At 43.8% G+C, this 10,370-nt stretch overlaps 1 protein-coding gene across 2 annotated transcripts; it reads left to right on the top strand.

Moving 5' to 3' along the window:
- The first annotated feature begins 419 nt into the window (after positions 1–419).
- vstm4b (V-set and transmembrane domain containing 4b) lies at positions 420–8,269 on the top strand. 2 transcript variants are annotated; one of them, XR_008952243.1, is made up of 9 exons: positions 420–601; positions 1,643–2,050; positions 6,047–6,100; positions 6,267–6,374; positions 6,544–6,577; positions 6,673–6,797; positions 7,412–7,467; positions 7,602–7,793; positions 7,887–8,269. XR_008952243.1 is itself a non-coding variant. In XM_057044173.1 (8 exons), exons 1-8 carry the CDS (start codon positions 550–552, stop codon positions 7,725–7,727), a joined length of 963 nt encoding a protein of 320 aa, XP_056900153.1. In that variant the 5' UTR covers positions 422–549; the 3' UTR covers positions 7,728–8,269. The 2 variants fall into 2 exon arrangements, 1 of the variants encoding a protein (XP_056900153.1); XM_057044173.1 differs by having other exon boundaries at positions 422–601; positions 7,602–8,269.
- The last annotated feature ends 2,101 nt before the right edge of the window (positions 8,270–10,370 follow it).

Genomic DNA, 10,370 nt, shown 5'->3' with positions numbered 1-10,370 from the left:
TCCTTAAAACCAAAATCTTCAGTCGTGAAAAAAAGCCAAAATGTACTCACTTCCAAAAAAAGGGTCCTGACTTTGTTATAAGAATGAGTATAATGGTCCTCAAAATGCAGCAAATACAAGATAGCTCGCCCCCCCACCCCACTTTCTCTCTCTCACACACACACACACAAACACACACACAAGCAGACACACACCTGACCTGTTTTCCCACACACCTGCATCCTGTTTGGAAAATTATGTTTCCCCATCACATGCCAGAGGTTAGTGTGCATGTGTGTGTGTTCTTGCACACACTCACCTGTCTGTGCTGTGTTCACGTGTGCAAGTTTGTGTGCTGCCATGAGCCAAATGCTGCTGCCCCTGTGTGTGACAGGAGTGAGGGAGGGAGGGAGAAGGGAAGTTCTAAGTAGAACCAGAGTGCTCGGGTGTTTCATATTACACTCTTTTACTAGGGAGAGAGGGAAGAAGAAGGGGAGAGGGGGAGGAGGAGCACATCTGGGGCTTCAGAATCATTTAACTTGGAGTTTATGGAGGCTGCAGTCGTGGAAAATGAAGATCTCCTCCTTGGTCTTTGCTCTTCTGGCTCGAGCACTGCTTAAAGGTGAGAAAAGTGGATTTGATTCAGTAGAATAAGAAAGGTCAGAGATGATTGTCAGGGAACAGGAGGAACTTTCCTCTAGATGAGGGGTGTTTGTGCTCCCTCTTGTTGAGTTAGGAGAAGAGATCCTCCAGCAAGTGTGGCACAGTTGACTGCAAAGATGGGAACACATTCCTGACCCAAAGCTGGACTTCTGTGTGTTTCATGCTGAGGAGATTAGGGAGAGATCTGCGACAGCTTCACTGGAGTCCAGGAGGAAGCGTCTGAGCTGCATGTTGCTCAACGATGGAAAGAATCAGACGTGTGATTTATCGCAAGTTTGTTGCTCAGTGCTCACCAGACACATGTCATCAGAGTGCCAGTAAAAACTGCCTGTCAGCAGGACGGGTGGAAAAGAAAAAAAGGCTGCAGAGAAATAACAAAGCCAACTGGAGCTGCTGTTCTGACAGGCTGCCCCCATGATCCGGAGGCAGGGTTCTAATCAGAAACATCTCATAAATACAATTTTAAAGTATCAAGTATGTTCACATCTAAGTTCTCTGAAATCTGAAACTCTAAAAACAGACATTTTAAGAGTTTTATGAGATTCAAATCTTTAGTTTAACCCTAATCCGATCATCCCCAGCATGTAAATGTTATGTAAATGTAAATGATGATGAAATTTGATAATTGCAACTGCTAAATGAAACATTTAATGAATGTTATAGATTCATTTAAAATGACACAATCTATCTGACTTGATCATCATCTCAAAATGAAACACAAACTTTGTGTTGTTCTGTTCGAATTCTTCAACCTGAAAATGAGAAGACAGCCAAATAATGAGGGAAATGGTCCATCTTCCCCTTTTTAAACTCTCATTAAAAACTGTGATATAAATAGATTAGTCCCTTTTAGTTCCTCGTGTTGTGGGTCAACTATGTGCAGCCGTTTTTATCAACTTTCCACGAGAAACATCTTTTTTTATTAGACGCACCACACAGCAAAACGTTATTCACAGCACTGATAAACCTAATGAATGTGAACTAACTTCCTTCCTTCCAGATTTGTGCTTGGCCATCAACGTCACCATCACGCCGTCCCCCTTCACGGTGGTCCAGGAGGGTCAGAATATCACGCTGTCCTGTGTGGTGTCCCAGCGGCGCCGCAACACCACCCTGCCTGTGGTCAAATGGACCTTCCTCCCGGCCGGCGCGGACGGGCCCGGAGGTGAACTCCTCATTGCTCGTGTCAACATGAGGAAGGCGCGTTTCTACGGCAACTACACAAAGAGCTTCCCATGGCCCAAAATAAAGCTGACGGTGGTGAAGCAAGGGAAGATCTTTGACCTCCTTATCATGAAAGTGTCCGAAAAGGACCAGGGGCTCTACATGTGCCGGGTTCAGGAGTTTAAAAAGCACCAGGAGCGCTGGAAGGCCTCGACAAACTACACCGCCACCACTGAACTCCGAGGTGAGGGCGCAGTTTACTGCTTTGTTCAAATTTGACCTCTCCGTCACACAAAAAGTCAGGTCGAGACACCGATAATTCAGAGTTTGACGGGAATTTCCTTTGCTCCATCATTTCAATGAAACCCCTCACCTTAACTCTAATGCTGCAAATACCACAGATTCAGGGCACTACTTTTTGGATCCTGATTTCAAACAATGGCGCAAAGCAGGCACAGAAAATCTCTTCCTGCCATGCAGTCAACAGTCATTTTTGCTCGGGTCCTCGTCCTCAGCAGACAGTAGCAGCAGGTTTTTGCACAGAGTGACATCAGCGCTTCTGCTGGCGCAGGGCGGCGACCTCACAGCTATTCCTGCAACCACAACAGATGCAACGGAGACTCTGTAAAAGTGCTTTAATGGCAGGTTTGTCTGAGCTTCCAGCAGCAGAAACACGTGCGTGAGTGACCCGCTTCCAGATGTGGACACGTGAAAGAGTTTGACGCTTCAGCTGGAAGCGGAGTTCGGCTCTCCAACACAAACTGTGTGATGTGATTCCCGTGCAGAGTCCAGTTTCACATTTAGAGGAGGGGGTGCCAGTGTGGGGGGAGGGTAATCACAATCAGCCGAGGCTGTGACTCCTGCTAACAGAGGGAGGTTTTCAGTGACTCCGCCGGCACAAGGCTGCAGGGCAAAACAAAGGATCAAGCTAAGATGCTGCTCAGTTTAATGAAACCACAAACCCACACCACAAAAAGCATCCAGCTGCGTCTCGTTTCAGATTTGACCGACAGCAGTGATGTAATGGTTGATTTCTGTCTCTGTCTTGCTACAAACTTTCTAATTGTTGCTTATAAGTCAGAACAGAACAAATATGACTCCTGCCTTGATGACCAATAAGAGCTAGAGAAGGTTTCTGTCATGTAGGACCAGCATCATCACCTCATAACCTTCATTAGTGTGTAAATGGCTCAAACTCTTTCATGCACATCACATATCTGCCAGTCAGTACATACTTTGAGGTACACACTTACTGACTTTGGTATGGCTCCTGGTCAGGGGAATTGTGGGATACCTACAGTTGCTGTCCCAAGACCCCGCAAGTCACGATTGATGCGTACTTGAGGAAAGGGGCGGAGCAAGTACGCTTTCAATAAGATTGGAAGGAACTTAGCAGGTTGCAAACTTTGGATGCTTGAGTGCAGATTGATGACCTTTTCACAACTGCACAAAGACGTAAGGAGCAAGGGGTCCAGAGAGAAGGTCAGAGAAGGTCAGCCTTTATGGCATCAGAGGGATTTATCTTCAAATAGAAGTGATCACAAAGTTTCTCAACTCCAACCATCTTCAGGGGCACTGCGGCTCTTCTGTCGGTCTTCAAGAGTTTCTCACCACATTTTCCATGGGAGCATTTTTGCCGTGACTTCCAGGTTGTCCACAGCTCAGACGGGGCATTTAGAGACCTGAGGGTGAGCTGCTGACGTTGGGCCTGACACAGAGTTTCCCTCCCAAAAGTAGAGCGGAGGGAGCCCGGAGAGTTTGGACAGCGATGGAACAAGAGCCAGCTGTGCTCAGAACAGTAAAGTCGGAATGTTTGCTTGAAGGGGCATTTGTGTGGGGAGCCGGCTCGTGTCTGGCGCGGCCTTTTGTGGTAAAGGATGTGGAGAACTATTCTGGAAGAGCCGCGGAAAAGCCAGTCCCACTGGCAGAGGTATTAATCGGAATGGTGGATTCTTTAGGACAGAAAAGCAACAATTCTGAATTACACAAACACCTGAAGGCAGTTGAGTAGCTTTGAACATCTAGAGGAGCGTGACTTGAGGGAGAGCTCCAACAGTACTGGTGCATTTTAATGTTTCCCCAGGGATCAGGACTCGGGAGAGAGCTTCATTCGGAACAACTGAGAACTAACACTTGGTGTAACAGAACTCTTTTGATAACATCATGTAACCTGTGCATTACCCCTTAATACAGCCTTTCCCAAGGTGGTCATGGAGCCGGGCTTTATGAGGAGCCAAGACCTTATGGATTCATGATTAAGCTCATTGTCTGTTCTTCCCTCACTTTTCTAAAACTCTATTTGCCCAAAGGCATCAGATCAGTGACAAAGATTAAATTAATAGTCACATTTCTTTTTATGCAAGCTGCTTTTCTCATTACTAGTGATGCTAATGCTAGCAATAATGCAACGCAAGAGGTTCTCATTGCTGGTTTTAAAGCCTCAAATAGGCACTTTAAGTGCAGAAAGCAATGTTCCACTGCTAGTTTGGTTGCAAACCTATCCAAATATCCAAAATATGATTAGAAAAGAGACGCTCAAGATGCCAACAGAAATGTGCCTGCAATGAAAGACAGAATATGCTAATTTGTGGGAAAGACAGGAAAAGAACAGGAGAATTATCAGAGACATAGAGTGTCGCTGTGCTGCGCTTCTATTCATCACTGTTCTTTTATAATCCAACAAATGAGAGCAGTGGCTCACAGAGAGGATCTTTCTGTCGCCTGCTCACATCTGTGTCCTGATGTTTACAGCGCTGACTAGTTGGGCCAAAAGAAAAGAACCACAGCGCGGCCTGAAAAGTCTGTAGGAAAAAAGAAATCGTTTGTTTGGATGTTTCCATTTAAAAGTGGCAGTTAAAGGAAGACATTTACAAGAATCATCATCAGTGAGAGTTAAACTGTCTTAAAGAGTGACCAAACTTTTAGCCAGTCTCGATAATGTCGATAGATATCTTTTAAAAACAATTTTATTTTCCGCAACATTGCAGTGAAAAAAGCTGTTAAAACAGTTTAAGTACAGCAAAGAAATCCAGTCGTGTCTTTTCTTGCCAACTTAATTATGTACACAAGTTTTGACATTTTTGAGACGTGTCAAGTCAACCGCAGAGCAGAGTTTGAACACACCGAAATCATTGTGGCAATGTCATCATACACTTCTGATCTGAATGCAATAAAATGGACTTTCATTCCAGGCCGCTTTTGTTTCACGGACTGGGATGAAGGTAAATGGCGAATTCTTGATTTCAGGTCTTAGAGGAGCGCAATAACGGAGTTATAGTTAATTAGCTGGTGTCAATTCAACATGAACATAGCGTGAAGGCAGCTAATTAGACGGCTGGGGAAGATCACATTGCTTAATGTGGGTGGGTGAAACGTGTGTGGTCTTCTGTTTTTTACAGGTCTGAACCCTGTTATTAGTGTCTATGTAGTGACGTGAAACATCCGATAAGTGTTGCCTAACAGAAAGAGTGATGTCAGAAAGTTTTTATTCATTAGGCAACAGTTTTTTTTAGTTTTGTTTTGTTACCGCTCGTGATGGTCAGTCATGCAGATTTCACAGGCATTGGCTGCATTTCTTGGGCTTTTCGTATTTGCAAATGCAAGTTGATAAAAAAATTCTCTGACAGAACCCTGGAGAAAGCAGAGCAGCTGAACGATTCCTGAAAACAAGCATTTTAAATAAGTTTACTCTAAGGAAGGTAAATTAGTGTTGGGTCATTAGTTTAAAGCAAAAAAGAATACAAAATTAGACTTTTGCACATGTTTGTCCATTCTGGGCTACTGTAGAGACAAGGTGGATTACATTCTATCCTCACGCCGGGGGACCCACTTAAATACTAAAAAAAAACCACTACTAAGACGCTAATTAGTATTGATGCTGCTGTAAAATAAGTGTGTGTGTATTGAATCAAGTTTCTCACAGAGGTTTATGGTCATATACTATATAAATATATTGTGGACGTATAGAGGTACAAAACAATAAAAAATCGTCACCGACTTATTTATCATTTAAAAACCACAAAATGCGTGATGAGACTTACATTTAAAGTGGTTATTTCATTATTTTGTTATGCAGTTTATCATTTTTCCTCCAGTAAAAGTCCAGGTTGACAGGATTCCCCCTTCATTTACCTCCCACACGTGGCTCTGTTTAAGCCCCAGGGAGGGATCAGCCTTCAGGGAGGCCACGAGGAAGACTCCAGAGTTCACGTTTCTCGTCTCTCCTTCTTTTCCCGTGCAGTGCATGTTGTCCCAGCCGCCGAGGCCAAAGACAGCCTGTGGAGCCTGTTTGAAGGTGAGCGCTCCTATTTTTAGTGTGCTGAGTGTGTGTGGTGGAGGCAAAATATAGCCCATTCCAAACAACGTAGTAGAGTCGGTGAAAGGGAAGGGGACAGGACGGCGGGGGTTCGTGTGGGTGTGATGAGGTTTCATATTTGTTCTGGTGTGTTTCTGTGTTTCAGATGTTTACCTGTGTGCGGTGCTCATCTGCTCAGTGGGTCTGCTCTGCATGTGCCTGTTCACAGTGACAGTAACCTGCCAATACGTACAGAGGAAGCAGAGGTTAAAAGGTCAGCTATCACACTAAAACAGCACCATTTTGACCCGTTCTTAATTTATCACACATTTATATTCCCTGTGTTCAGTCTATAATGTTCTCTAGCAGTTCTATAAGGTCCTCCGACATTAGCCGTTAGCATAACGAACATCTGATGTTTCTAAATACATGTTTCCCATTAGATAATTACCACCTGGTTAAAAGTCCACAGAACAGGTAAGATTAGAATTACAGTGAGGTTTATTTTTAAATAAAAGCCAAGCTGATGCTGCCAACTGCACTGAACCTCTGATAATCTGTTCTGGATTTAGCTCAGGCGAGACGGTCACCAGTTTGGTCAGTGTGTCTCCAGCTCTGCCCAAAAAGGAGAGGAGATACAGGAAGAAAAGGAGCAGAGAGAACCAGGAGGAGGTGCCCCCAGAGATACCAGTGAAAGGTACACGAGAGCTTCTGGTCTCACGCTCACATCAGCCGTTTTCAATCTTTTGGGCTTTGATTTCTTCACTTGTGTCCAGTCACATTGTTAGCCACATCCAAGCATCGTTCCAAACTGAGGGTTTCTCTTTCCCTGGTCCTCCTGGTGCAGGGTCGCCTGTGGAATGTTTCTTTTTCTTCTTTTTTTTCCCACAGACAGAAAAAAAACACGAGTTATTTTTGGTGCAGGTTTTAATGCTCGCTGTGTTGCGGCAGGCCACAAATCCCTGCATTTACTCCACGACTGAGACGATACTAACATTAAAATGGAAATTGTGTTTCAGATTCTCTTTGTGTTGAGTTTGATGGCGTCCATGAAGAAAGAGGCAAATAGATGACAGTGTTGGCATCGGCGTGAACTGAGCTTTAAGAAACACAAGACATATGAAATTGGGGTTTTAGTAGTATTTCAAGAGTTCCTGTATTAGAGTATGTTGTGAAGTTGCCATTGGTTTTATTAAGGTTGGCATATCGATTTATCCAGATTGTTTTTTGTCTTTGCTGTTAAGCCAGAGCATTTTTTGTTACCTTATCTTAGATCTCTGTGCATTCCTTTACGTCTGCTCTGCCTTGCAGCTCCCAAAGCTCAGAAACCCAAACTTTTAAAACCGCAGCCAAGAAAAGTTATGTTGGTGAGTATCTCAACTGTCCTTTTAATATATGTGTATTTAATTTATTATCACAGATTCAATAAATGAAGGTGAATTTTATTGGTCTAGCCAAATGATGACATCATTGCCTTTATGTATTCTGTCTTCATCTGCAGCCAAAGATAGTGGAAGAGAATTTAACCTATGCAGAGCTGGACTTGGTGAAGCCCATTCCTGACGCCGCGGCAAAGCACAGCGGCACCGTCTATGCTCAGATACTATTTGAGGAGCAGCAGCTATGAGACCAGACCTATCTTCTCTGTTATGTTAAAAAGAAAAAAGACACAAAGCAAGAAACCATATTTATGGTTTGTATTGTCATATATGCAGAGGATTGGAAAAGGGGTGGTGGGAGGTGCGATTCTAACAGCATTAGCACTAACCTTCCTCCATGGCTACAGATGAGGAGTCCTCTGTGCTCCAGGCAGTTGTTGCTGGAAGGCAAACAGCCAAAACCTTGATCCATGAGCTGGTCTTTGGTCGAGGACGCCGTCTCAAAGCTCATATAACTTGTTTTTTAATCCTAGCGTTTTAGTTTTAGCTCTTTAAATTCCTTTGGCACTTATTTGACGTGTGTTTGTGTTGACTGTGCAGACAGAAGTGAATATTTTTGTATTCCACCTTGTTTCTACCTCTCTGGCATATGCATTTCAACTTCCTGGACGGCTACATCAGTCAGTTTGTGGCTATTACTCTCCATATCCGTATTTGTGAGTGCAAGTATGTAAGTACTGAATATGAGTAACTGTGAGTCAAATTAAAGATTGTTGTTGTGTTTTGTATAGCACGCGTGTCTAATTACAACATTTTAAAAATACCAAAAAAGTCTAAATTGCCCTGATTTTGACCTTGGTTAGATGATTTAATGTGCTTATTGTTGTTCGATGGGCTAAAATTTTTATCGTATTCTAAACCTGGTCTTTACAATTAGCCCATATATTCTTTTCATTTGCCATCATGTCACTTTTTAAATTATTTATGGACAAAACACATTTGACACAGTATAGAAATTAGAATACTGTCTGTTGTGGTGTTCTTGCTGATTGATCTGAATTCAGGAAGTTAAAGGCAGAGAGAGCCCCGATCCTTTCTGCAAACACTGAGAAAGAAAATTGAACTGCCGTGTGCTCCCAGCATGCATTGCAACGCCTTCGTTCACTCACTGTGTGTTTGCCGTGACTCTCCGCAGCAGACGATGCAGAAGAGATTAGGCCTCCCCTAAACCAGCAGGCAGTTGTGGGAGAGCCCGGAGCCCCTTTCATCTGGTTCCAACATCAACTTTACAAGGGTGGAGTTAATGTCGGTCCTGCACCCGTCTACATTCACACACTCGTCCTTTAAGAGCCCAGATACTTGCAAACGACCTGTCATCTGCTCTACTGGGCCCGACCTGGACTGGATTGTTCCCATTTTTGTTTTGTTTGAGACGAGAGAAGCCGTATCAGCGTTCTCGTGCTTCCTGTGTGCTTCAGCCTGGTTTTCCATACAGTAATTCTCTGGATTCAGGCATGGAAAGGCAAACAAAGGTTTTATTTAAGCTGAAACCCAGACACAAATTCTCCCCAGCTCCCCCCACTGACCTCCAGTGTCTTTACTCATCCCTGAGGAGTGAGGAGGACTCCCAGATATCACTGGACATTCTACAAACCCAACAACAGCCAATTCGGATATTGATCAGACCTCTATTTAGACGGAGATAAAAGGGAAATGTTTATTTTCCACCATACCTAAAGCACACCTGATATCTAGACCTTTTTTTTTCTTATAATGGTTTGTTTTAGAATTTTTACTTAAAATTCCACTTAAAAAACTTTTAAACCTTTATTATTGAGGAAAAATATATTATTTATTGCCATCCTCACAGCAGAATGAGGGCTGTGGATGTTTAGAAAGCATATTATACAAATTCCAGTTGACCTCGATCTGGTAAGATGGCAGCATGTGTGTTTTGCCGGCGTGACACGACTAAATGTGGTGGACAGAGTGTGAAAAATGCCATTTAACTGTGAAAAGTAAAGTTTGTTCCAAACCCCCTTCATGGGATTCTGCTAACTAAAAGCACATGTGTGAATCAGTCTCTCTGCTCTCTCTTTACCCAACTCTGACCTCTGCATGCTTGAACATTGTGGCCGTCTTTTTGTGATTCAGAAGACGTAAAAACAGCTGAACGGATCTATCATCTGCGAGGTTTAAAAACAAAAAGATGGAATTCTCCATCGGCGACAATAACGGGAGGGAGAGATTACATTTGAGGATTTAATGGCAACCTTCAAATAATAAGGAAAACAGACATTGTAGATCTGAAGGGAAGCTGTACCAGAGCAAGCAAATCTGATCATTTGGTTAAACAAAACTAAAGAAGGTGGGATTATTGGATAGGGAAAGGGACTATAGAGCAAAAACAAGGCTGTTTATAGTAGAGGACCTAAAGGAATGTGTGTGGGAAGTGCTGAACTTGGAGGTGACAGCCAGACTGGTTTCCTGCCTGAGCGACGCACAGCAGCTTCTGCGGATGCTCTCTCAAAAAAGAACCAGATATTATCACCAGTCAAACCATTCAAAACCAACCTATTGTTAAAGATGACCTCCCCACACCCCCACCCCACCTCACGCCGCCCTCATCTGGAGCATCGGCGCTCGCCCTGCCCCGCGCACGCCATCGTGTCCCACCACAGAAGCACAATGCATAGTAAACACGGCGCGTAACCCACACGTCCACTGTGGTTATCAAAATGTGCAGCTCCACTGGCCCGGAGGCAAAAAGGTTCATAATGAAAGACTTTAGCAAGCAGACTTGGTCGGCAGCGGGGAAGAGATGAAGCCCAAAGAGCGGTTGTCCTGTAAGCAACTCAGCTTTTTTCAGCACCAGAACAGTGAGTGTGCGA

The sequence above is a fragment of the Takifugu flavidus genome, chromosome 1 (genome assembly GCF_003711565.1).
Source record: "Takifugu flavidus isolate HTHZ2018 chromosome 1, ASM371156v2, whole genome shotgun sequence".
Taxonomy (NCBI): Eukaryota; Metazoa; Chordata; class Actinopteri; order Tetraodontiformes; family Tetraodontidae; genus Takifugu; species Takifugu flavidus.
This window is presented reverse-complemented; position numbering and strand designations above follow the sequence as displayed.

Excerpts from the sequence above, each read along its gene's own strand:
- vstm4b (XM_057044173.1), top strand. The coding sequence starts at position 550 with ATGAAGATCTCCTCCTTGGTCTTTGCTCTTCTGGCTCGAGCACTGCTT. Across the intron at positions 6,101-6,266 it reads CCTGTGGAGCCTGTTTGAAG|ATGTTTACCTGTGTGCGGTG; the intron begins GTGAGCGCTCCT and ends TCTGTGTTTCAG. Across the intron at positions 6,798-7,411 it reads CCCAGAGATACCAGTGAAAG|CTCCCAAAGCTCAGAAACCC; the intron begins GTACACGAGAGC and ends TCTGCCTTGCAG.